At 43.7% G+C, this 27,883-nt stretch overlaps 1 protein-coding gene across 12 annotated transcripts in view; it reads left to right on the top strand.

The window, feature by feature from the left end:
- The window catches only part of MYO9A (myosin IXA), a 174,744-nt gene that overhangs the window by 115,267 nt on the left and 31,594 nt on the right, over positions 1-27,883 (top strand). For 11 of the 12 annotated variants that reach the window (XM_063169350.1, XM_063169353.1, XM_063169347.1 and 8 more), the window contains 7 exons: positions 10,989-11,110; positions 12,124-12,265; positions 12,939-13,134; positions 17,418-17,537; positions 21,844-21,919; positions 26,225-26,368; positions 27,009-27,048. In XM_063169350.1, the coding sequence (XP_063025420.1) occupies positions 10,989-11,110; positions 12,124-12,265; positions 12,939-13,134; positions 17,418-17,537; positions 21,844-21,919; positions 26,225-26,368; positions 27,009-27,048 (840 nt within the window). The remainder of the gene's footprint in view (positions 1-10,988; positions 11,111-12,123; positions 12,266-12,938; positions 13,135-17,417; positions 17,538-21,843; positions 21,920-26,224; positions 26,369-27,008; positions 27,049-27,883) is intronic. The other variant, XM_063169351.1, reaches the window with a different exon arrangement.

Below are 27,883 nucleotides of genomic sequence, written 5' to 3'. Positions count from 1 at the left end.
ATGAGGGAATTCCTGTTATTGGGCTGGGATTTCTTAGTGGATCAGTGCTCCCCCCCAAGCCTGGGGGATACACAGAGGTCCTCAGTGCAGCAATCCCTAATTCTTCTTGGAGCAGCTTCAGAGCTCATTAGCTTTCCTTTCTCCTGGAAATCTGTCAGGCATGTGAAGTCACTGGAGTCAGTGTTTGCTGTGTGGATGTGAGGAGCAGTTGTGGAGCCATCAAACTGCAAAGGGCCCATTCCAACTCCTAATGCCTGAGCACGTCATCCTCCTGGATCCTGCCTGGAGCTCTGTGAGCTCTGCTGCTGGAAAATTCAGACATCTTGGCATAGATTGAGTCTATAAATACAAGTAATCTGTGCAGCTGCACAAGCACTGATCCTTGGGTGAATGATTTGGATGGTTTAACCATTTACTTTCCCTGGAATTCCAGCTGCATGTGGAGGAGTGGATTAGAAGGAAAGAAAACTTTAGGACTCATGTTCAGATCTTGGGTCTTCAGAATGTTCTTCGTTCCTCACTAGCCCAAAGGTTTTTTAATGATAGTCATGAGTCTACAAATGAAGACCAGGGAGTTAATATTGTGTTTCTAGGGAGCAAAATAGTTCTGTTACTTCAAAATGTGAATTTATCTGAGGTATTTGTATCTTTATAAGGGTTTCTTTTGTGTCTTGGTGGTAGGGACCTGAAATGGATAGATCCTTCTCTGAATCCTCAGCTCTCCAAAGCTTGCAGGAGGCTGAAGAGAAATTGCTGAGATACCCAGACACCTCTGCCAAAAAAATAAGTGGCAAAATTAAATAGTCACTGAGGATTTTTCTTGAAATCCTAATAGAATTTGTCTGCCAGAACTGCATTTAGTCATGATGGAATTGTTGCCATGACATGCTGTTGATGTTATGGAAACCAAAATACCCACCACTGTCCTCTGGGAGAACCATGGGATTATCTTAAATTTTATTCTCTTTTTTTTCCACATTGAAATCTAATACAATGTGTCTGGTGAATCTTTTTTTAAACCTGCTGTCTGAAGATGGCACTATTTCCAGTGGTTTGCAAACAACCACCAAGGCATCCCTGATCTTCAGGCTGGTATCTCCCAAAAATACAGCAGCTCTTCAGTTTGGGGCTTTTTAGGGCATTGTGCTAAATAATTGCTGCAGATGAAGTTTGGAGGTTTAGTTTGGAGGTCACCAGTACCACACCACTATGATATGAGTTTCCTCCTAGTTTCCAGGTCCTTGGCATTTTAAGGGCCAGGAGTACAAGTTTTTATTTCTTTATGTATCCCATTCTCCAGACTTTGTCATCTTTGTCCTCACTGATCTTCCCCCATCCCTGCCGAGGCTCATCTGGTTCTCTGCACCTCACCCACCTTTCCCTGTTTCAGCTGATGCTTTGCAAAGGTTGAGGACTCATCCTGTAGCTTTCCATCCCACAGGTCTTGCTATTAAAGTTCTTTTCTACTTCTTTTTCCAGCTTTTGCTTACCCACCAAACTTCAGTTTCAAGGGCATGTTTTTATTGTTTAAAAAAATCCATAAATAACCAAGGTAGAGGCTGAAAAAATTACAGAATTTGGAGTACAATCAATTGGCAGGAGCTCAGGTGTTCAGTGAAGTCTATTTTCTGGTGGAGTCCCAGGTGAGCTTGGTGTCCCAGCCAGTAAATCTCAGCCTGAAAAGTTGAATTTCATCATGATAAAGCATCCTGTGGAATGTTTCCTCAGCCATCCAAAACTCTGTGAATATTTAGGGAGGTCTGTAGAGTTTACTGGTCCTGTGCAATAGGTGGAGAAATCCAGTAGTCTGGATTAAGTCATGGTGGTGTTTGGTTGGAGGAGTGATTTGATGGTCTTGGAGGTCTCCAACCACCTCTGAATCCACCTCATGATTCTGAGGAGCAACAGCCCCCAGGAACATGACACTCTAAAATGAGTTTAGATATTTTACCTAAATATTACATTTAGAATTTAATGTGGGAGTGAATTAATTTTAAAAAGCATCAATCTCAAATATTTAAATTCAAAATAAATGATGAAAAAAGGTCTCTCTCCTACTGCTTGGAACACTCTTCCTCTCCTTACAGCGAGGGATTTTTCTGTATCTCATCACTGCTTAGGCGTTAACGCCTCTTTATTGCCTCTGAAGACAAAAGCCAACCATCAGAAGTCAAGCATTGAGTCCTGGGAGGCTCAGTTCAAATTTGTTTTCCTTGGAGATGGGAGAGTGGCTGCCCTCTGAGAAATGTTGGCCAGCTGTGGGCCACATGACCCGTGGAGAAAGAACAAGCTGCACAAGTTATTGATTTATTATTTGGCAGAACTCCATCGAGTGCAGCTCATGTTTGGGAGAAGGGGATGATGCTTACAGCACATAAATTATACTAATAAAAATCAGGATGCTGAGAGCTGTTTAAATGGTATCTGCAGGGCAGGAAGATTTCAAAGCGCATTAGTGAAATGAAGGACAGCTCTGATCTGTGCCAGGGTGGGTTGGGGTTGGGCATCAGGAGGAAGTTCTTCATGGAAAGGGTGGTCAGGCACTGGAGCTGCCCAGGAGGTGGTGGAACCCCCATCCCTGGAGGGGTACAAGGCACTCCTGGATATGTCACTCAGTGCTCTGTGACGAGGTGGGGATCAGGCACAAGTTGAACTCAATGGTCTGGGAGGGCTTTTCCAAGCTCAGTGATTCTGGGATCAGACCCCCAGAGCTTTGTCTTCTGTCCTGCCAGCATCCTTGAGTCCATGGATGTTGCATGGCTGGGACTGGGGGGCTTCATTTGCCACCCACTTGTGTCTGGCTTTCTCCAAATGGTGAGCAGTAAATATATAAACATAATATATAATGTGTGACCTGTAATAGGATATATCCTAATCTCTTATATTATTTATATATCCTCTCATACCATAAAGTAGATTGAGTTGGAAGGGATCTTAAAGATCATTCAGCTACTCATATGGAATTTCTTAACTTTTAATTTATCCCTGATGCAGAGAAGTGCTGCATCTGGCAAGCCCACCCCTCATCCCATGCTCCTTGCTGTAACTCTCCAGTTCACAGGTGCTTGCTCCCAGTGCCCTTGTCCCTCTTCCAGAGGGGTAGATGATGTTTTCTGCTGATTGTGGTTCCTACTCAGATGTATTGGCTAAATAAATGCACAGACTGTGCCAGGGATAAAAGTTTTTATTTATCAGTGGTACAAGAAGGGTTTGGAGTGCCAGGACGAGGGGGAATGGCTTCCTACTGCCAGCGGGCAGGGTCAGATGGAATATTGGGAACTGTGAGGGTGCTGAGGCCCTAGCAGAGGTTGCCCAGAGCAGCTGTGGCTGCCCCATCCCTGGAACTGTTCAAGGCCAGGCTGGACAGGGCTTGGAGCACCCTGGAACGGTGGAAGGTGTCCACAAGATCTTGGAAACAGAAGATCTCTAAGGTCTCTTCCAGCCCAACCATTCTGTGTTTCTGTTGGTGGATTTTCATAGGACACAGCTGTGCAATGTGACCTCCCCTCTTAAGCAAGATGATGAGCAGGAAATCTTTAAAAGCCTCTAAAATACTTCAGCCAACCTAAGAATGGTCTTATTGTGGCAGGACTGGAATCAAGAGTGTGTTAATTGACACAGGTGTGGAGTGGGACTGAAAGGGGGAGGAGATGTTCAGCCTCAAAGATCAGTCTGGTCCTCACCATGACCACTGTGGAGGTTCCTTCTCTGAGTTCCCAACTCTGATCCATCTTTCAAGGTGCTGACAGTGCAGATACAGATATTTCTTTTCCTCTTTTATTTTGATCACAAGAAATTAAAGGAATTGGTCCCCCAGCAGATCACACAACAATGTTAAGCTTGTGCTTTTCCTGGCTGTGTAAGGGCAGCTTGGGAAAAAGATGTTTCTGCAGAGGGAGCCCATGGGATCATGGCAGTGTGTGTGCTGCCAGCTGAACCCTGCAAACCCAATTCTGCCCATTTTGAGAGCAAAATTTAATTTATGATTGAAACTCTGTTGCCATCGCAGTTCAGGGAGCTGATTTGAGCACAGAGATGGATGGTTTGGAGATGGCGCTCCACACATGATTTGCAGGGCTGAGGCTGCTGGTTTAAAACACTTTCATGATGGAGAGTCCAAATTCCAGTAAATTCAAATGTACAGCAGGGGGGAGATTATCAGTGGGTGAAACATCAGAATAAAACCAAATTCATGTGGCATTTGATGAGGAGCTGCTGAAATAGTCACCTGGAAGGAGAGAGAACTTTGGCTTCAAGGGAAGGCTCCTCAGCTCCCCTGCACTGCCTCATGTTGTCATGGACAGAGGGGGCCTTAAAAACCTGTTTATAGCTCATGTACCCATAGAGAATGTGGTTAAGTATTTATAGTTGTTGTGTCTGTAAGCACATGGTTAAAAAACATGTGTGTTATATATTTATATTTATGGCTGTGTCTATAAATTCCTTTTCTACTGAAATTGAGAACAAACATAAAAATCCTCATTCCTAAATGAAACCATCAGCCTCAGCATCTTTTCCTGGAGGGATGTTGGGAACTCAAGGCATCCACCCTGTCTGCAGCACAAGCAGACTGAGCACCAGACATTGGTCTCAATCATTTAGGACCTTTCCACATCCCATGGATTCATCATATCAAACTCATTTTAATAATCAGTTTATGCTGGGATGATTCTGCTGGGCCTGGCTCACAGTGCCCATTTGCTGAATAGACAATTAATCCTCCATGGGATGGGTTCATTCCTGAATGGAGGAATCCTTAGGGGAGAGATTCTCCCACACCTTGTTGCCATTTCCAGCTGGGGACTAATTTTCTCAAGCTCCCCAGGATGGATTTTAGGATGAAAATGTGTCCATACATAGCCAGAAAAGAGCCTTTTTGAAGTTTAGCTCCTTTAATTTTTCATTTAACAACAACCCTTTTTAACATACTCTACAAAAATATTTTGGGATTATTTTAAACAGAGGATTTGATCTAGGAATGGAGAGAGATGTGGAAGGGGCGTCAATTCCTCATTTCTCACTTTGCAAAGAAGCTGAAGCTGAAGCAGATGGTGTTCAAGGCAAGAAGAGAGGAATTTCACACCCTTCTGTTTAGTTGGGAATTTTGATGCCAAATATATACATTTAGACATCCCAAAGTAGCTGCCTGTTGATCGTATGGCTCTGGATTTACACGAGTTTTTACGACAGGAGCTCGATGGGAAATGTTCCCACGTGGAGTTACACTGGGAAAAGGGATTTTTCAGTTGATTTCTCACTTTAATCTGGGAATTTTCATTGTGTAAACAAGGTTTTCCTATGCCTCAGTAGGGAAAGGCTGGAGTAGATAAACTCCTGGATCTGCTCTAGCTCTGCCTGGTGGGAGGAGGTGAATGAGTTGGTGGAGGTTTCTGCTGCTCTTGGGGGTTGTGAATCTTATTTTTGGGGCTGTTTCTCAATTCTCACTGTGACTAATGGCAATATCCCTGTGGGATAAGACATCTGCCTCCAGGGCACTGAAACACTGAGGGATTTTCAGGGCTTTTGGCTTGCAGGATGTGCGTGGATAGATGCCCAAAGCCCTCCAGAACTCTTTAAATCATGGGAAAAATTGTATCTTTGATATCCCATGATAGGGCAACAAACTTCACATATCACAGTAAAACCTTTATCTTTAGGAGAGACTTTTCACTACCTTTTGATTTGAACTTCCTAAACCCTGAGTTTTGTGCTTTTAGACAGATGGGGAATTTATTATGGTTTTAATTTATTTTAATCACATCTCCTGTTTAATTTAATCTGCATTTCCTCTTTGAAGCTTTTCAAGCCCCTTGTCCCTCCCTCCCCATCTCTGAACTTTGCCACATGATTTTGGGGAGCAGCAGCACCCAGGGACCATGTTACTCCAAAGAGAGCTCAGATATTTTATTTAGATATCGTATTTATCACAGATACCATGTCTACATAAGTGTGACTTTAAAAATCATGTGTAACTTTTTCTCCCCTAACTGTGCTTTTTATTTTTAGCATTTGGGTTTATTTACTGATGGCTGTGGCTGGATACAGAGTAATTGATGATCATATGTAAAGACATTTTCCAGCATCTCCCAAGATTTTGTTGGGCTTGTGGGTGTGTTATCCCACTCAGGATAAAGAAATCTTTAATTCCACCCTGGATTAGAGTGGTTTGGTTTGATTTAACACTGAAATAAAGTCCTGATAACAGAACTGGTCCAATGCTCCTGTAGAGATAACAGGAATTGGTTCCCAACAACTCCAACTATGAAATTACAGGATATTTCTGTTCCTGGCAGGAGGGTTGCCATCACGCCTTGCAGCCCAGTTGGGAAGGTTTTCCTTATGCTCAGCATGTGTGTTTTAATTTTAAATTCATTATTCTGTGCCATGGGCAGTGTTCATGCTCTGGGTCAGTGTAGGCAGGCAGAGCTTCCCTTTAACAGAGCTTTAAGAGTGCCCCCTTTCCTAGAGTTTCAGTAATTTTCCCACTTTAAAATGTTGTATATTCTGCCCCATTCTGGTTGTTTGGTATCCCACATTTTACGTGCAGCTTTGCCTCAGCTAACACTGTGTGAGAGTAAAGATTTACTCTTATATTCCCTGTGCATTTCAAAGTCTGCGTGCCCATTTTATATATTTTTTTAATATATTTGAACATCATAAACTGTGTTTTACTCAGATCCCTTCAGTGACTCCATGCTGACATAGTGCCAATGTCTCTCTCCATGCTTAGGGCAGCAAAGCTGTTTCTGAATTCTCACTTGGGAAGCAGCAATCCCCTCATGGAGTCCATAGAGGTCACCTGGAGAACAATCTGTGGCATCTCACCCGATAATTAAATGAAAATATGGAGCTGCTGGACTCTAAAAAAAAACCCCAATGTCTTTTTTCAGTTCTTTGCTCCATTTCTTTTGCCAAGTCTGGGAGCTCAGTGCTCTTCTCTCCAGTGAACTTGCATGGCTCCACTTTCCAGCAGACAGGTGTCCAGGGATGGGAGGAGTAAATCTCACATTTTTATTGCAAGTAAGGATGCCAAAAAAGGGGCTCTGTGGACTTCACTGCACGAGAAACTTTTGCATAGTGGTAATGTCAGCAATTTGGTTCCTGATGTAAAGATGATCTTCCAGAAATAGGATATTTGAATGTGCCCCTAAACATAACTTAGTTTTAAATCAAGGTATAAATTTAAGCTGATTTTTAATTAACCTCCAGCTTGAGGTCTTTCTCTTTGAATGAAAGTGTTTCATGTTGTTTTTGTCTTGTTAAATGAAAGCATCATGTTGGTTGAATGGAATTCCCTAATATTCCAGTGCTCCAAGACCCTGCATCCATCAAAGGATGGCTTTGTGGTCATGCTCAGAGATGAAGGAATATTTTGGAGGTAGCTTTTCAGGATATCTCCTGAATTCTGCAGGAGGATGGTCATTAGAAGACAAATATAGGAATCACATGGAATATTAACAACTGCAATTTAATTAAGTTTTATAGACAGCAGTGATTTTATTCTATAGCTTCTGTCTTTCTGTGAACAATCTGCAGGGTGTTCTGCAGAGCAGCAAATACCCCAGAAATTACAGCAGAGCATCCCAAAGCCATTGTTGTATCTCTTGAGCTCAGATCCTGAAGGCAACCAAACAAGGAACTGGAAAAATGTTAGGAAAAAAGGAATGAGGAGAACTTACTGCCATTTAAGCTTTGGAATAGTTCCTGCTGCCTGTCTTGAAATGAGAGTAAATCTCTGAATTATTGTGGAAAAGGTTGTTTGTTGAGGACTTGAATCCCTGTTCTCATTTGGCCAGAGCAGGAACAGGTTTGTGTTGGGGATGGGAGGGAGGGAAGAACCCCTGAGCCTGGGAGGGAGGATTTCTGACACAGCCCAGAGGAAAAAAAGGAGCAGAGGAGGGAGAATGAGCCAAAATCCTGCAGCTGAAGGAAATTATGCCAGGAGGGACCTGACCATCAGATCTATGGAACAGCTGAAAATGAGCCCAGAGAAGTGGAGACCTTGAACTCTGGTATTTTTTGGTCATTTACTAGATTATTTTTTTAAAACTCCATATCTGGCATTGCTGATTAGTGCTTTTGCACTGATGTCAGCAGAATTATAAATTTTTATTGTGGCCAGAGGGGTTTCACAGCACATTTGCTGTGCAGCTGCTGAATGTCCCATGTGGAATTATGGATATCTAGAGTCCTTCTAGAGCAGAGCAGTGGTTTCTCAGCTTAGATGTGTGCAGACATAAAACTCTACATGATTTATGGGTTTTTGGGGGACAAAAAAATGTAAAGCCCCCAACAAGTACTTCAACAAAGAGTGAGGATAATAAATATATAAGTCTGATAACACCCTCCTGTCACCACTGCAATAATGCTGCTCTTGGCTCATCACACCAAGGTTTTATTGCTCTCTGCATCCTCCTGACCAGGCTTGAGCTGGCAAAGCTGGGCCTAATGGACCCTGCACTGCATTAAGGGCTGCTGCAAGCAGGCAGTTGATGGATGGTGCTGACTCCCAGTGACTCTCAGGGAAATCCCTCAGGAGCAGCTCTTGCCTGCTCTGAAATACACAGCCTGTGATTGCTGCATATGAGCTTTTTCCTGCCTTGCAAAATGCCACGAGTTTTAAACAAATCTGTGATTTTTTTGATTGCCTGTAATTCAGCAGGGCTTTGAGAATGTTGTTGGGAGGTTCTGCTGTGTCCTTCTTGCTCAGCAAGAATTGAAGGTAAAAGATTAAAAAGTAAAAGCAGTAAACAAAATTCATGATACAGAGTCATCCCTTATTTTCAGGAGTGTTTTCCCCAATGGGATGTTGTATATTTTGAATCCCAAAGGCTTTAGGGATATTAAAAACTCCTTCTAAGGCAGCACACATCTGTATTTGTCTGTACAGTTGTTGTAAGATTATACAATGTCTCCAATAGTGAATTCAAGTCCTTCTAGGGGTTGTTTTAGCAAAAATTTCCTTGTGAAATGTCTCAAAGCTCTTCAGACTCTTTATTTCTAAGAATATCTGTGGAGTTCATGTTAATTTTGGATGAGGATGTACATACTTTTTCTAAAGTTGTTTGCTCATATTAAAAATAAAAGCAGAGGCAGCAGTAATAACGAATCTGATTATTATTAAAAGATGCATCCTATTAGGATTTTGAAACTTGTTTCCTTTTTATCTTCAATTTTGCCATCAAAATGTCCTGTGATAGAGAAGTAAAAAGGCAGCTGGGTCAGTAGGACTTTGGAGTAAGGTGCATGGTCCAATATCTGTTTAGACAGTGAGTCACAACTCCTCAAACCTATGATGAAAATTATGATTTTTAAACTCTACTTTCATTTTGATGCACTAAAACAATTTCTGCCTAAGACTTCTTGAAGTATTCCAGTCGCAAGTATGTCTCAGAGGAGATAACCTTTATAGGAGAGCAAGGGTTAGAACTATTTTGGTGGAAAATAAATAGCTTTTTTGGTCTCAACTTGAATTTTAGGGCAGATCCCCACATTAACTGTAGAGGGTGGTGATTCTGCTGGTGCTGGAGCTGTGGCTTTGTATAGCTGCAGGTCTCTTTGTTAGCTCATATAGCACTGGCCATTGATAGTGGGACATTAAAATGGACATTAAAAAATGGAAGAGCAGAGCCCAGGGAGGCAGGAAAGGGAGGTTTTGCTGCTTTTTCTGTGTAATTAATGTGTTGTACCACAATTTCTTTCCAGCAACTGAATACTAAATATTAATTGATGCAAACTGTGTGACACTTTGATGGGTGGGATGTTCCACATGCACTGGGAACCCCAAAACCCCCCAGACCCCAAAGTGTGGGAAGCAGGAGAATGTGCCCTTCTGCCCCATGCAGGTGAGACCCCACCTGCAGAGCTGCCTCCAGCCATGGCATCCAACATCAGAGAGATGTGGAGCTGCTGGAGAGAGCCCAGAGGAGGCCATGGAGATGCTCTGAGGGTGGAGCCCTCTGCTCTGGAGCCAGGCTGGGAGAGCTGGGGGTGCTCACTCAGACCAGAGAAGGCTCCAGGGAGAGCTCAGAGCCCCTGGCAGGGCCTGAAGGGACTCCAGGAGAGCTGGAGAGGGACTGGGGACAAGGGATGGAGGGACAGCACACAGGGAATGGCTCCCACTGCCAGAGGGCAGGGATGGATGGGATATTGAGGAGAAATTGATCCCTGTGGGTCACTATAGGAAACAACACAACCCAGACACTCTGCTGTTCTCAAGGTAAAAAGGGAAGTTTATTTTCTGACTCCAACATTTATAGATTTCCAAAAGTGACAGTGGATTGGAGGGTGAAAGTGCCACCTCACCAATGTCACTGGTCAAACCAACAGTCCATCCAATTTCTCTTCCTCCATAAAAGGATGCAAAAACAACAAGTTATTTACAGAAAGTGTGTGAGAAAGTTCATTACAAGAATGTAAACATCAGAAGGCTCAGAAAATCTTAAAAAATCAGAGCAACACCTGTGAGAGTGGTGAGGCCTTGGCACAGGTTGTCCAGGGAAGCTGTGGCTGCCCCATCCCGGGAAGTGTTGAAGGTGAGGTTGGATGAGCATGGAGCAAGCTGGGATAGTGGAAGTTGTTGCTGCCCATGGCAGGGGGTGGAACAAGAAGAGCTTTAAGGTCTCTTCCAGCCCAAACTGTGCTGTGATTTAGAAGCAATCCAGGAAAAGGAAAGGGGGAGTCCACACACACTGGATGTCCTTGGCAGGCTTGGACTCCCACACAGCCACCCCGTGTCCAAACAAATGTCTGGTGCATCTGAAATTGGGAAATGCTCTGTGGTTCACTTTGTTTCAGGTTGTTCCAGAGGTTCTTTATAATTTTCTTTGGAATCACAGAAAGCACTGATGGAATATTTACAGGAGAGATGTCTGTTTTGGTAAACGGTGCATCAGTTTCCACGAAACCCTTTGGATTTTGTCTTTTATTTTTGCTTGCACCAAATCATCATTATGTCATCTGTGGGTTGTTTTTTTTTTTTTTGTTAGGAGGAATATAGAGCAGAAGGAATTAGCTGGCACAACATTGACTACATAGACAACTCCAGCTGCATCAACCTGATCAGCAAGAAGCCAACAGGGCTGCTCCATCTGCTGGATGAGGAAAGCAAGTGAGTAGGAAAATGCTGGCTTTGGAAATGAGATTTGTTTTTCAGTTAAAATGTGTTTATCCTCCAGTTTTCTGAAAAAAAAAAACCAACTTCCCAGAAAGGTGCTAATAGCTCGCTGGGCTGATTGGTGTTTCTAGTGTTGTTTTTGAGGCGGCAACACACAGAGTGGAGAATCAGCCAGCTGAGCAAAAAGCCTTAAAAAATAATAATTAAAATTTCTTTCAAGAATTTCTTCCATTAAAGGGAAGGGAAAAGGTTTCCTTTGCTTCTCTCTTAATTTCTTTCCCTGTCTCTTGGGGTGAGATGATGTGAAGGTGCTGAACCCAAGTGCATGAGTTAAAGCAGGATGTGTAGGTGCTGTTATTGAGATATAATCTGGATTTATCAATTTTACTGATAAAAATTGAACCAGAGTGAAGTGAGGGCAATTGTCCATAGGGGCTGCATTTCCACAGGGTTTCGTGGGCATCAAGGACTTGGCTCGGATTTTCACCCTTGGTTGCATCCATCTGTCTCAGGAGAAGTTCTTGGGAGAACGTGTGGCTTCTGGGGCTGCCTTGGTGTGGAAACTTGGGAGCAGAACAGTTCTCCCATTGGATGCTTGTGCCAGTTTCCTCCATGTAAAAGGCAGGGAAAGTCCAGATGGTTTTTGCTGTGGTCACCTCAGATCCACATGGCCAGGGGCACGAGGTCTTCTCCCACCATTTGCCTGGCGGGTTTCCCCCCACTTCTTGTCTCATTGACAAGAGACCAGCAGTGATGCTCTCCCAGTGATATTGTACTGGGATAAAACAACTTAAATTGGGTAAAGTTGTGAAATACATCCCCATGCTGCAGATTTCCATGAGGTTTGAGGATGCAGGGTCGGCTTTCTCTTACCAAGAGGCTCTGCTGAAGCAGACACACAAGTGGAAGCTCAGAAGGTCTCTGTTTTCCCTTTCATGGACATGAAAGAAGTGGAAAAGTTTTCCTGTGAGGTTTTCAGCTTCTTCCTTTCAATTCTCTCCCCTCAGTTTTCCTCAAGCCACAAACCAGACGCTGCTGGACAAATTCAAGCGTCAGCACGAAGGGAGCTCCTACATTGAATTCCCAGCAGTGATGGAGCCAGCTTTCATCATCAAACACTACGCGGGCAAAGTCAAGTACGGAGTCAAGGTCTGTCACCCAGCTGCTCCCCAGCAGTTGCTTTCATCTAAATCTGGGATTGGGAAGGAAAGCCCCAGAGGCTCCACAGAGATATTTTGGAGAGGACTTGGCCCAAGAAGATGGGAGGGTCAGGAGGGAAATGGAAAGTAGTAGGGACAGGGTCTTCCTGTTCTCCTTCATGTGGGCATTTTGGGAAGAATTTAGAGGAGTGCAGTGACTTTAGTGCTACACCCCAACAATGAGTTGAAATTGGGTGGCCTTTCTGGGCCTGGTTTGTGTAGAAAACCCAGTGTTTTCCCCATCACTAGCCACTTGTGATACAGGTTATGTGTGCTTAGGTCTCCGCATCCCACTGCTACATGTACTGTCTGGAATCCCACGTGAATTATTCCAAAGTTGACCCCATTTCTGTTCATGCCAGTTACAAGCAGAAGGAATTCCGGTGTGAGAAATAGCCTTGAGATTTGCAGCTACAAATCTCTCATTGTGTTTCTGATGCAATAAATGCATGATGAGCATCAGAGATGATGATCATAAACAGGTATCTAATATGGGAGCAAGAGAGAAAAAAGAAACAGGATTCAATAATTGTGCTGGCCCAGAGATACCCTAGAAGATCCTACCTGTAGTATCATGTGGGTATTGTTTATTTTCCTCTTTCCTCCTCCTCCTCCTTGCCTAGGATTTCCGGGAGAAGAACACGGACCACATGCGGCCGGACATCGTGGCGCTGCTGCGGAGCAGCAGGAACGCCTTCATCTGTGGCATGATCGGGATTGATCCCGTGGCTGTGTTCCGCTGGGCCGTCCTGAGGGCCTTCTTCAGGGCCATGGTGGCCTTCAGGGAGGCTGGGAAACGATACGTGGACAAGAAAACTGGTATGTGTGCCCATCACCTGTCCTGGAGCCTGCTTTTCACCAGCAATTTGGGTCTAATGTGTTATTATCCTGTTTTAAGTAGCCTGACTCATTGAACCTGGTTTTGAACCTATTAGAAAATGTATTGGATTAACATTAGATTTTTTGCAGAAGTCACATTTAAAGGTACGTTTGGATTTTAACGTATCATAAGGAAATATTTTCATTTTACTGCTTTAATTTTTCATTTTTGTAGGATGCATCGATAGAAAAACACAAGTCATTCAAACAGAGACATACAAATTATCCAGCAAAAAAAGCAAATTATTTTTGTAATAATTCTTGAACTGTTAGTTATATCTGGAAACAAAAAAGGCAATAAATCTTCCTGTGATTTGCCAAGCTGTTCACCCTTTCAGCTGCAGGAGAGCATGTCTCTTGTCTAGGAAAATTCATGGCTTTGCAGTCGTCCAGAACCATGGATCACAGGGGCATTAAATTAAAGGAAAGTGATGGTGCATCATCATGCTGTGGCAGGCAAGACCTGGCTGTGCTTTTAGACCATTTCTCGGCGTAAAGCAATTTCGGAAAGACGGGTACAAGCTATTACTGTTCATTTCTGGGCACAAGAGGGCTTGAAATCCGTGATGGAATTAGAGCCTCAGCAGGGAAAATGTCAGCTAGGTTAAAATTAAAGGCAGAGCTGCACCATGAATTACTTTGTAATCAGTGAGGTTTGCATCATGGAGAGTGAGGGAGCCTGGGACAAGGAGCATAGGGAGGCAACGATCTAGCAGAAAGAATAATTGTTTTGGGAGCAAATCCCAGGAAGAGCAGCAGGCAAAAAATCAACTTTCCGGTCTTGAGGTTCTTCCTCTGACACCTCCTGAATGTGGTGTAAGAGAAGAGCTGATTCTCATGAGCCTGGGTCTGTCTGGCACATCAAGGCAGCATTTTTGGACAGAGTAAGCAAAGAGGGAGATGGCAGAGATGTTTGTCTTTGGGAGAAAGGCCACTCCAAAGAGATGGCTTCCAAAATCCATCTTTGCATTTTCATCTTGCATAAACCCCAGGCTAAACTCAAATGAGATAATACAGAATATTAAAAAAATCATTCAATCTCAGGAAGTAAGAGCTGATTTCAAGCCCTGCTTCGCTTTCTGTGTCTCTGGCAGCTGGTCCTGCACACTGCTGTGCTCATCTCCTTGCTCCTGCTTTTCAGGCCAGAGTTTGTAGCAGTAAATGCTTATGTCTCTCTTGCTATATATATCTGGATCAATATATAGATATGATTATAGATATAGATATATATGTAACTGGATGAGACCAGGAGGTCTTGAGACAATTCTGAGACTCAATTCTTGTATCATCTTTTCTTTCCATACCAAAATTAAGTAATACATGGTGATGGCTGAATTTCTAAACCTTCTCATGGTGCTGCTCCATTATCTGCCCATGTCCTTTAGCCTGTATTCAGATGGGATTGTGCTTTGTTCCCTCTGGGTTTTGAGTCAAAGAAAAAACAAACCCCTCAGAAAGCTGGATAAGGCTTATCTTGAACTTACCAACAATCCTCAGATCATTTATACCCTAAATTTTTATGTGCATCAAATTGGGATAAAGTCATGAGAAAGTCTCCATTGTACAGGCAACACTACTAGGAGGTGATTACCTAAATCTAAATTCCATACTGAGGTACACCTTATCTGTGGGAAAACCTTATCCTACAAGCAGTGGCCGAGCTGGGATCACTGTCCTTGCCCTCTTTGGAGAGCTGCCCACCATGTCCAAGCATGACCATCCAGGCTGGACAGGCCTTGGAGCAACCTGCAGTGTAAGGTGTCCCTGCCCTGGGCAAGGGGTGGGACTGGATGATTTTTAAGGTCCCTTCCAACTCAAAACTGTTCTGGGATTCTGACTTTGCCCAGGTCACACTCAGCAAGGTGAGATCAGTAGCAGGGTTTTTATTGTGTCCTGGTGTGACCTTACAGCCATCCCCTGCTCCATTGTCCTCCTCCAAAATCCTGTCCCCAGAGCAGGTGGCTGTGGAAGAGGTAGACATGGACAGGAGGCTCAGCCAGTGTCAGGACAGTGTGACAGCCTGGTGTAACATGATGCATCCACTGCCAGGTGCTGCAATTCCCTTCCCTTCTCCAAAACAGTACAGGAAAACCCCAAATTGATGCTTTGCCTCTATGGCAGAAAACATTTATGAGTTATCAAAGTATCACTAAAATTCTCCCATCTTGATAGACAGAAGCAAAGAACCAAAGGCAGCGCATGTTTGATGTTTATTTTGTTTTTTATCAAACCTTGATGGCTTTAATTAGCCTGATTTGAGCATCTGCCTGCCCACACATGTGGAGCTGCCAACAAAATGATGGTAGAGTAAGAAAAGCCTCTCACACAGTCATCCACGTGCACACACTTAATATTTGTACAGATACTTTTTCAAGACGTGCTGCCTGTTCTTGGTTTCTGAGGTCCTTTCCCCATCCATCAGGTAGGTGAAGTGAGGGAGCAGGAAAATATCCAAAACTAGCTTATTTTAATTAAAGGCTCTTTGCATTCTTTGTCTGAACCCCAACTGGATCTCTCTTGCTTTTATGCTTGCAATACCCAACAGGGTTTTTCCAGAAAAATCCCTGGCTTGTGTCTAAGCAGCTCTGCAAAATTTTGCTCTGCTTCCTTTCCACATCATCCTTTTGGTTGTCTCCTCCGTGCCAAGCAGATGCTTCTGGAAGGATAATCAGCATTTTTTTCTTGCTGGCTTTGGGGTCTCTTCTTTTATTGTGCTCCTGATACCTTCCTAGTGCAGCTTTTGGTGATTGTGTGATTGTCCTCTTTAACTTGAAGGTGAAGAGCAGCAAAGTGGTGTCACTGTGAATTTTCTTTGGTACCTTTGTGTTTCTGCCTGAGTGATGCTTCTTAGGGTGCTGCCAATGCTGCTCAAATGAAAGATGCCAGGATCAAGCGAGCTGCACTTAAGCTGAAGGGTGGAACTCTTCAATAATTTGATTTTTAATTCTTTTTATTACTAAGTTTATGAACGAGGACTGAAATGGTCCAATAGAACTGCGTGTTAGAACTGCATTTGTTTGTGAACTTGGATTAAAGGAACACTGTCAAGCTTTTAAGGAGAGAAAATGGGCTGATTGACTTTTTGTGCTGTCATCAATTCACATTTATTATGCAAAACTCTCTAATTCATAGCAAAAACTTAGTGGAGAAAATGGTGCTATTCATACAAAGTTGGTTTTGCTGGACCTAAATCCTTGCTCTGATGAAAGTTTTGTGGTTTTGAGGCTGTGCCTGTCCTTGATGGGCTCTGCAGTTGGATTTAGCCAACAAGGGTTGCTCCTTGGTAATTTCTCCTTAAAAATAATCCCACTGGTTTCTGCAAATTTATTCCTGAAGCTGATCACAAAAAAACCACTGTCCTCAAAATAATTAATAAAAAGGCTGCATTTGCCAAATAAAGGTGACAGCAACCAAAAGCTTGGTGTTTGAGGTCTCACTGGTGTTAAGGTGAGGAGGACACGCCTTGGCAGTGTTCCTGTGGAAAATTCAGATCGGTGCTTTCCCGTGGTTTGATGTGTTGATATGAAATGCTCCCAGAGATGCTGGCACAAAGTGACTCCATGGTGACCTCCCCACACCTCCTGGACGTGGCCAGCCACAACAGAGAGACATCTGTGTGTTGGCACATTGTCACTGGTGTCACCTCTCCTCCACCCTGTGCTCGCAGCTGGGCCATCACACATTGATGGCTTCTTCCAACTCAAACCTATCCTGCCAAACTCCAGACTCTGTGTTCTCTGCCCTCAGGGAATATGGAAATGGTGCTTAATGCAAATAATTCACATTTTTTTCCTTTGAACTGCCAAAATCTGAGCAAAATGTAGCACTGGCATGCACAATGAGAATTCCAGGTGGCTGTGTCATGGAGCAGCTGGACAGAGATTTGCTGGTAACACTGGGCAGAGGCACAGAAGGGATTTTAAAAATAAGTTAATAAAAGTAAAGATTTATCTAATAATCCTCTTTTTGCCCAAATAATTTTGGAGTGATTATTAAGTGTTTATGCTCTGTCTAATGAAGATTCTAATTAGGACTGGGATGTGGTCCAGCCCATTGCTTTCATGCCACAGTGAGGAGGAAACCACAGTTAAATTGTGTCAAGCATAAAAACCTGTGACCCAGGAGCTCCTTTGGGCTTGTTCCTTCCCCTCTCCTGACTTCTGCTTATAAAATCTTTCTCTTCTCTCCATTTTTTTTTGTTTGTTTTTATTTTGCTTCCCAAGGGCATGATGATGCAGTGCCATGTGCGGTTTTGAAAAGTGTGGATAGTTTTAGCTTTCTCCACCACCCAGTTCATCAGAGGAGCTTAGAGATCCTGCAGAGGTGCAAGGAGGAGAAGTACAGTAAGGCTCCACCACTCACCCTCCCCTCTGATACCACACTCACACGTCCAGAAATGGAAACCAGGTGCATTCCATGTAGAAAGGATAAAAAACCAACGCCTGAGGAGCCCTCCATGATCAAACCAGGTGCCTCAGAGCAGTTTTGAACCTTTTGGGAAATGATTGGGCACAGTTGGAAGTCAAATTAAAAGCAAACCCATATCTCTTGAGATGTTGCAAAAATTGTTTTGTGGGCAATTTTCCCATTTACTCACTGACATTAATAAAGAATATCCCTGATACAAAGCTGGTACAGCTGGAATTCAACTTAATTTGGATTTCATTGGACTTCAAAAATACCTTTAGCTTGTGAAAATATTGTCTCTCAGGGCTTTTTCTTAAAAAGGCAACCTTATTTTATGGAATGATGCACTTGGTCTCCTTTTCTTCGTCTTCACTCCTCTGTCATGTAATAAACTCATCCTGCATGACAACGTGGACACTCTTGCCTGCACTACTGTATTTTATTTTTATATTTAAATAGATATTTGGTGCTCTCATGTTTAGATATATTATTTTCCTACCATTATTCTCTTCATTCATGTTGCCTCTTAAAGCTGACAGAAATAGAGCTGCTCTGCAGCCCAACTTGCTTAAACTTACTGAAATTTAGGTGTAAGTGGAAACCACCTTTTTTTCTGTAGATGTGAGCATGGTAAGTACAGTAGATGCATGTTAAATTTTCATAAATATGGTTTTCCTGTTTCATAAATATGGTTTTCATAATTTTCATAAATATGGTTTTCTGTCAGATATCTCTGCTTCCTGCAGCATGGGGGGTTGGGCAAACAGTGGTGGTTTAGGTCTTAATTTAGGCTTTCGTTCTTAATTTAACTACATTATTTCCCCCTGCAAGTTCCCAACACTGCTATAAGAAAACATAAAGGGGTGATGCTAAATTTTACTTGATTTTTGATTTTATTAAAAGGTGTTGTGCCAATCTTACTGATACTACTAAGAAACTATTGAAAAGGAAGATAGTTATCAGCAGAGTAATTTTACTTGCAATTGATGAATCAATTGAACTTTAATTTTTAAGTTGGCTCAGCAATATGAGTGATTTTTGGGGGTTTAGTTTGCATTTTCTTAGGCGAGGAAAAAGAAATTCATACAACTCAAGAGATACTTCGAGCTTTAATTTAATGGGAAGCAGGAAGCTGAGCTCACTGTTGAGCTCAACACCTCAAAACCTCACTAATATAGATGAGTCCACACAATTTGGAATCTCTTGGGATAAATCCAACAAGTGGGTCTAAGAGGAACATTGCCAGTTTGTGAATTGGCATCTGACCAGGCAAACAAGTAATTCTTGTTCTGCATTCAGAGATCCTTCCCATCTCCCCATGGGGTGTGCTCCTGCTTCCCCAGGCTCCCAGCCTTGGCAAGCTGAAGTGGGCTTGGAGAATGTGGAATGTTCTGCTTCAGAATCCATCAGGTTTTGGGCCCCACAGACAAGCTTGGCCCCAGGGACTTGGCTTTTCCCACATCCACATCATCCTTGAGACAGGAACCAAGGTCATCCCCTTGTTTTGAGCTGTGCAGTTAGCTCTGAACAAAGAGAGAAAACAAATGGGTTTGATGAGTTTATTGAGATTCCCTGTAGGTCCTTTGGTATTCAGCTTCTGGAGCCAACTGGTCTCCCTTCCCTTACCATCCACAGCTTCCCTAATACCACCAGTTCCTCCAGAGCAAGGCACTGGGTTTAGACACCTCTGAATCAACACTGGAGGTCTGCTGGTTGGTATTCATCCATAGGGAGTTGATAGGGCTTATCTAAAACTCTTCTCAACAAGATAAACACCTGTTAGGTCAATCAGTCCATTTTTCCAAAACACTCCTGCTGAAGGAAAGGGAATATGCTTCAAAAATCAGAATAATTTTCTGCCTGAAGTGTAAACCAGACCAGGCTGTGTCTGAGCCTGACAGAAGTGTAGGAAGGCAGATTTTACTCCAAAAAGAAGGGTAGGCATTAAAAAAAATCTTGGAAATACCAGTGAAATCCCATTTTTCATGGACTCATTTAAGCAGGAAAAGCCTTCTGGGCCTTAATGGGGGAGTATCCAGGCATATTAAAATATATTAATTTAATCTTTTTAAAAAATAGATCCAGCTAGACATTAGGTGCTTTCTTAGTCTAAAGCTAGCTACACAAAGTGCTAATGCAACATTCTAAGCAGATTCATGCTTATTCCCATTTTTCCCTATTTACAATCAGGTTTCTGTGCTCTGAATCAGGACTTTGAACACAGAAATGCCAGTCTTGAAAGAGGTACAAGAAATTTAACCCAAAAATGGCTTAAATGGCAAAAAGAGGGATTGAAAAGAGTTTTGAGCTTGGGTATTGTTAAGCACTCAGATGAATTACCTGCCTTGCTTTCCAAAAACTCCAGTGCTGGAGATGCCAAACCTCCTCAGCAGGAGTGATTTGGTTGGTCCTGCCCTTGAGCACAGGCAGGGTTCAAAGATGACCTGGGACAGCACACCCTCAAGTTTTCTTTTCTTGACATTTCCAGAATATTTGATAACCTTTAGATGCAAAAACTTTTTCAGGGATCTCCTGCCCAATTCAAGATGAGCAGATTCTCCTGTTCAGCTCCAAGATGAGCAGTTACCACACCTTAACAGGGCAAGGAGGGTGGTGAATGTCCTGTTAAAGGGATGTCTGTGGTAGGAATTCATCTTCTCCTCAGGAATTCCAGGTTCAGAACAGCAGGACAGGCTCAGGTCTCAGTATATTTGCTTTGTGTTCATCTTTAAAAGTAAAAAATCACCAGGACACCTTTTAACTCAGCACCTGGGCTGCATGAAATAGTGGAATTATAAATATAGGGAGGAAGGGATATGCCACTGCTTCCTTCTGTCCTGCTACAAACCATAGTTTAGATTTTTTTCTTTTTAGAAAGCTTTTTCCCCCCTTTTTTCCCACTGTAGATGTCTCAGGATAGAATAAAACATTTTTCCCATGCTGAGGTGAGAGCTGTGATTTTTCCTGTCTCACAGCAGTGAATTTGAGACAGTTATAAAATTGCTCAGCTGTTTTCATGTCAAACTCCACATTATCAGATCTTTATGTTTTTGTGGTTTGGTGACTTGAAGTGTTTTGTTGTCTACAATAATTTTCTCATGTCTTCCTAAGTGCTTGGTTACAAAACATTTCCACTTCAGGGCAGATAACAGCTGCTACTGTAACCGTGTGTGGCAGCTTCCTTGGCTGAATACAAAATAGATACTTTATTTAATATATTGTTTTATTAGTTATATTTTATTACAAATTAATTATTCTAGGTATCAAAGGATATAGGCTCAATAGGCAATCAAGCCTTTATAAAATAGTATAGAGGTGTCTATAATAGTATAAGAAGTGGAAAGGGATAAATGAAATATATTTCATATTAAAAAAGCACATTTACTTCAAAATTGGGGGGGAAAGCACATTTGCTTCAAAATTGATTGATTTTTACAGATTTTATGTTTATTTTTAAATCCTTCCTTGACATTTCTGACCATTTAAGCAGCTACTGAATGAAACTCAAGTCTAGACTTGAGATACAGATCTGTGCCTCTTCTGCAAAGCCTTCTCCATTCCCATTCCAGAATTAACTTGCTTGTGAAGCTAAAGTCTTCATTTCTAAGGCATTCATTTATTCCTTGGACACTTCTACTCTCCCTCCCTCCCTCCAAATAGATGGACATGTGCAGCAAGTAGGAAATGCTATAAAAAGTAGGAAATGCTATAAAAAGTAGGAAATGCTAGAAAGTTATAAATGCTATAAAGTTATAAATGCTATAAAGCATTTCCTACTTGCTGCGCATGTCCATCTATTTGGAGGGAGGGAGAGAAGAAGTGTCTAAGGAATAAATGACCATTTTTCCAAGCATTCTAATCATGTCCAGGTGTTTTGTCCATGCAGCTGGGTTATCCCATGCCCATTGGAAAGCTTGGGATTCTCTTGGACATGGAGAACATGAGTGGCTGCTCCCATCATCTCCTCTTTGCTAGGTGGAACAGCATGTCCCCAGAACACCCCCTGTGTGTGTGGGAGAGGAATGGGAGGCTGGAGCAGGCAGTGTCCCTCACGAGGGTGATGACTCTGGCAGGGAGGTGGCACTGGGGAGCGATGGCATCCCTGGCACCCAGCATGTGCCAGGACACGTCAGCAGAGTCAGGCCTCAGCTATGGCTCTGCTAATTGTCTCTGGGGATGGCTCTGCTAATTGTCTCTTGGGTATGAGCCAGCTGGAAACGTCTTCCTCATGTGCTGCTTCAGGTATCACTCGGAAGAGCCCGCGGACGCCGCTCTCGGACCTGCAGGGAGTCAACACCATCAACGAGAGGAGCCCGCGGTAAGGATCCTGCCTTTACCTTGGTCTGGGATGGGAGAGCACTGTCTGTACCTGAAAATGAATGTATTGACATTTTTTCCATCTCATCTATCAATCTTAACTTCTCTTCCTTCTTTCTCTGCCGTGTGATCGGATCTAAACGCCTTTCCTGACTAAACAGCAGCAGGAAAAGCAACTTCCCTGTGTCAAAGGCAGCAGTTGTTGGGGATGGGTGAATGAGGGGATAAGAAGCTTAAAAAAATGAATGAATGTGCCAATATCAAGGAAATAGTCATTCAAGGAAGACAGGTTTGGGTGCAGAACTGCATACAGCATGTGGTGGCTCCATGCACCCTGGAATGTGGAAAACCTGGAAGTGATGGAGTTTGAGATGGTACTTTGCCAAATGCTTGCTTGTTTTCAGGGGGTAAAAAAGCACATTTGCTTCAAAATTGATTGATTTTTACAGATTTTATGTATGTTTTTATTTTTAAATCCCTCCTTGAAGTTTCTGATCATTTAAGCAGCTACTGAATGAAACTCAGGTCTACACTTGAGATACAGATCTGGGCCTCTTCTGCAAAGCCTTCTCCATCCCCACTCCAGAATTAACTTGCTTGTGAAGCCTAAGTCTTCACTTCCAGGGCATGTCTGGGCACTGATCCTTTTCCCAGCTACTCTTGTGCTATCCCTCCTCTCATCTTAGGAGGTCTGATTTTCCCAATACCCCTCTAAAGGCAGGCAGTGCCTCTCTGCTTCCCTCTGAGCAGGTGTGTGCTGGGGAAGGGAGTGATGGGAGCACCCTCAGCTCCTACAGCCACTGCTTGGAGCTGCAGATACCCAGGTGTGTCTTTATGGCTGCTCTGAGGTTAATGAGAAGCCCAGAACAAGTCAAGAGGAGTCTAAATCTGTCTCCTGAAATGGGCCCATTAAATCAGTCCTTGCATCTCAGTGCATTTCCCTTCCATACAAAATTAAATATCCCTCAAGGATATTATGAAGGCTCATTTTTAATGGCTTTAATGCCAAATGGCCACAACAAAAATTTGATACACACAGTTCCTTTTTTTTTCTAGGGGAAGAAAAGTGACTTCTTCTGCCTGGTTTTGTTCACCATGTGCTCTCTGAGTGCCATCAAGAATAGAATGTCCTTCTTCTTCTGAATTCCTCCCCTTTGAGAGAGGCACTGGCACCCTACTGAAGGAGAACTGAATGTTCTCACATCATTACAAGTCCATTTCAGTGGTTAGAGAACATGGAATTTACTTAAAATGGTGGGATTGGATTCATAAATTTGTGCCACTTCTCAAATTTGAGCAGAAATCCAGGTGGTACAAGAATGCCACTCTGTCCTGGGAAGGTGATGCAACCCTGGCTGTCCTCACCTCAGTCTTTGCCACCCTCCTTTCCTTTCTCATGATGCTGCAGCTGCTGCTGGGTTGGGTTGTGATGACAGGCAGTCCTTGTAACACTCAGAGCAGGGAAGGTTGGTGTCTCCAGAGGTGACGTTCTGTTCCCAGCACCTCTGATTGTGCAAGTTTCCCTCAAGATAACGTAACGTGAAACTTTGTCCCTTTGGAGATCTCCCCTTGGAGATAAGAGGATTCCTGCAGTTTCTCTATCCAACCTTTGGCACCTTTGGAGCATCTGTAAACTGGGACAGGGCTTTTCTGGACTGCCCAACTCCAGCTTTGGAGGCACTGTAGTGTGGGAGCTGGGGCTGCCAACATTTTCATAGCCCAAAATATTTTAATTATCTCATTGTAAAGGCAGGGAAACTCCTCCTGAGCCAGGCAAGGAGGAGGATGTGTTTATTTAGTGTGGAGCTCAGTATGTGGTCAGCTCTGGTTATGTGGCTGAGCCCCTACCAGCACAGCAGATAAATCAGCCTCAACAGCCAGAATTGAGGAACTCTGTTTTTCTTCCTCATGCTCAGCAGCTGTGTCCTACCAGCAGCCTCAATCTGAGGCTTTATTTGCAAAAAAAAAAGTGCTTCTGGAGCCATCCTAACTCCTGTGATGCCTCAATAATGTGGTCTGTGATCTTCCCATGGGCATCATCAGTAATGGGTCCCCAAGTGTCACCTTTGCCTCTTCCTTCTGGAAGTACAAACCAGATGTCTCAAAAGATCCCCAAGGTCCAGCCTGTACTTTCAGAGCAGGCTGATGATTCTGATCCCTTTCATTGGAGCTGCTTTTGATCTGGAGAGTTGTGTCACCTTTGATGCATGTTGGTATTTCAGGTAAATACCAATCTTGCACTTGTTGGGCAAGAGGAACTGAGCACAGGAGTGCAGGTGACACTCTGGAAGAGAGATTGGCATGAGCAGCTTCCCAGCAGATGGACTGGCAGGCCATTTACAGCTCCAAATTAAACAGGAATTGCTTTCAAAGCCATCTCAAGATCATGTGGTCGCTGATAAGCCTGGTTGTGCATCCAACCTACAGGATAGCCCGGGGCCTGTTTCTAAAAGCAAGTTTGAGGCATGACATCACTCAGGAAGTCACTGTGGAGGGTTTAGGGAGCCAAGTGCTCTCCTCTGATCTCAGAAAAAAAAGTGGATGGGTGGTTTGCACATGCTGGGTGGGAAACCAGGCTTCAGCAGAGCGTTCCAAGTGCCTTCCCCAGCTGCTGAGAAATGAAGGCCAGGCCATGCCTAACCAAAACCACTTGGGCTGGTTGGGATCCTGCTGGTTTGTGCTCACTAGGGACACTTTTATGTGCAGGGCTGTCTGAGCAGGTGTTGGTCTGGAAGCAGCTGGCTGGGCTAGGTGAGGGGATTGACCCCAAAATCTGTTGCCATCTGAATGTATCCATCCTGAAGTGTCCTTGTCATTTTATCTTTTGGGTTTTTCAAAACCATGTGGGAATTTCTAGGATTTTCCAGAAAGATTGGCTAAGACTAATGGTGTTGTACATTCCAAAAGTGGCTGTTTAGTTTTAGTGGTTCCCATCAACTGATTTCTTTTCCCACCTGCAAACAGGAGGGTTTTGGTGATGGTACCTGAGATGTAAAGAGAAGAAAGGTGAACAGGAGGGATCACTTGGATATTCCAGCTCCTCACTAACCATCTGTGAGTGGAATGCTTAAGAAAGCAGGTCCTGGAGCACTTAGCCAGGGGTTTTGCTTTGCTGTGATTGATCCCTCCTTATAATAGTGGTCCATGTCAGAATGCTGATTTAATAGGATCAGGAAGGAATTTGGGAAGTGCTTAGATGAGGCAGCGAGGTGACGTTGCTCTGAGGATCTGGCTCCAGGCTTTGAGCTGGCTGAACACACAGCTTTACTTCCTTTAATTTTTAATTTCCATGTGGCACTTGAGATTTGCCTTTCATCCCAATCAGGACTTTAAGGCAAAGGGCTGCCTTGTTTGTCAGCGCTCAGAAGTGGCCGGCGCCCGAGGCCGCGTTTAAACCGCCGTGTCCTTCAGCATCCTCATGACCTGCTGCAGCCTGGAGTCTCCTCCTGCTCCTTTTCCTCCTGTCTGAGATAACTTGGATTGCTTTTATTTCATATAATGATTTCTGCAAGGCTGATAAAACATTTAGAATTTAAAACCCCAACAAACCACCAAAAACCTGCCAAGCCAAAAGTGTTTTGGTGAGATGCTGCCCATGAGAGGCTTCATGTCCCCCAGACACCACTTGAAGGCTCCTCACATCAGGAAATTGCTTGTCCTGATGTGTAGTTTGGTCAAGTATCAGTTTCCATCCCTCCAAGAGAGGATTTTGGTTCCTCTCCTTGTTTCCTTTAGCCCTTCTGAAGCCAGGTGAGCATTTCTGGAGACCACAGCAGTTATGCTCTGTGGCAGAAGGGACCAAATTGAGTGACTGATTTGTAATTAGGTCCCAGAGAATGATTCTGGGTCAACCCATCATCCAGTTGGGGCTGACATCCATCTTTGTGGCAAATAATGAGTTTATTGCAAATTAGATTTGCTTTTTCTTTTCCCAATGGAATGATTGTGTGAATTTGAGGAGCCAGAGTCAGCACCTGATGTCATGGCCTTGTATCCTTCAGGCCACCAAAGGTATCTAGAGGTAACCAAAGGTATCTAGAGGTATCTACAGACTCAAGGTTTCTGTCTGGGAGAGCTGGAAGCTGGTTTCGTCCTGCTGTTAATTTGTTCCTTTTGTGAATATTTGATCTTTGAGAGCTGCTTTAGTAGATGATGGCTCCGTGTGCTGTCTGGCACCAGGGACTCATCCCATGGGAGAGAATGAACAATGGAAAGAAAAAAGCAGCAGCTCGTGGGTTGTTTTATGATCTGTTTTTATCATGGAACTGTGTTTTTTATCTCTTCCTAACGGTGTCTGGTGTTGCAGGGATGCCTATGGAGTTGGCTGGAATGGCAGGATGGGGATGAGGCACAACAGGCTCGCCAGCCCTGGCACCTTCCTGGACAAAGATGGGATATTTGTCAACACCACCAACAGCAAACTGCTGGAGAGGGCCCATGGCATCCTCATGTCAGTACCCAGGAGGGGATCTGGGCTTTATTCCTGGCACAATGAGCAGCAGAGGTGGTTAGGAGAATGTAAATAGCCAGGATATGAAACTCTCAGCATGCCAAGCAGACTTGGAGCTGTCTCCCAGCTGGGTCAGAGCAATCCCACTACATTTGACATGTCTGATTTAATTTGTCTCATTCATTCAGAATGACAGACAAAGGGAAGAAAGAGAAGGAACAAATCTTCTGGCCACACCAGTCTGGAGATACAGCAGCCATGTAGTGCAGTCACACTTCTAACATCAGAGTTTCCATTATAATTATCTGGGCAGGTGATTCACACTGCAGCCTCCTCAAAGGTTCAGGGAGCATCCCAGGGTGGCTGGAATGAACATGGGGTTTGGAAAGCAGGAGGCTGGTCAATCATTTTGTGACCTGGCATCTTCACTCTTCCCAAATTCCCAGCATGCCATCATTTCCAGTGTAGCCATTCCCATTATTGGATAGACCCCTCTCAGGCTGCAGTGTGCAGGGCAGCCCCATTTCAGTGCTGGCACTGGCAGCAGCTGCTCAGGGGGATGTGGAGGGGCTGGTTTCATCAACTCCTCCATTCCACAATTGCACTGGGGATTAACCTGAGCCATTTATTATCTCCTCAGGCGAAATAAGAACTTCAAAGCCAAACCCAGTCTCCCAAAGGTGAGTGAGAAGCAGCATTTTCCCCTTGTGTTTTGTGTGTTAAGGCTGTAGCACAGTCACGTGGTGATGTTGGATATGAAGAAGACCATTGTGTCTACACCCAGACTTTGGTCAGTTCAGCTCTGTTCAGGGCTCTTTAATTAATATAAACCCAGAGGATTTCAGCCCTGATTTCTGCTGGGAGAGAGATATGAGCACTTACATCCTCCTTGGAGCTGCTCTGTCTCATTTTCCCTCCTTCTGAGAAGGAGTATGTACATGCTAGTGAAATTTAATAACTGAATCTCTAAACTAAAATGAGCAAGTAAGTGATGCAGGAGAGCTGGTACCTGATAGACAGCAACCTTGTTACTTTCCCTCTGTCTTGGCTACATGTATTATATTTTAAGAGATGCCAGGACATCTGTTATGCCTAGAAGAATAATGCTTTTTGTGGTACTCACTGATGCTGCATCCGTGGTCAGGAGCAGAGCACCAAAAGAGGAATAAACATTGTTTTTACTCCTCTCCATGTCTGTCTTGCACCTGGAGAGGCACTGATGCAATTAATCAATGAGCTGCTCATTAACAGTGAGGAGAATCATAGGATGGTTTATGTTGGGAAGGAATTTAAAGGTTTTTCAGTTCTACCCCCTGCCATGGGCAGGGACACTTTCCACTAGACCAGGGTGCTCCAAGCCCTGTCCAACCTGGCCTGGGACACTTGCAGGGATGGGACAGCCACAGCTGCTCTGGGCACCCTGTGCCAGGGCCTCCCCATCCTCTCAGGGAAGCCATCCCCAGTGTTCCCTGTTGAGATTACTTCACCTAAGAAAGCTCTATGAGGGTAAAGGAG

This window comes from Melospiza melodia, chromosome 15 (assembly GCF_035770615.1).
Source record: "Melospiza melodia melodia isolate bMelMel2 chromosome 15, bMelMel2.pri, whole genome shotgun sequence".
Lineage (NCBI taxonomy): Eukaryota > Metazoa > Chordata > Aves > Passeriformes > Passerellidae > Melospiza > Melospiza melodia.
Note: the sequence above shows the minus strand (reverse complement) of the source record. Positions and strands in the feature narration are given on the sequence as shown.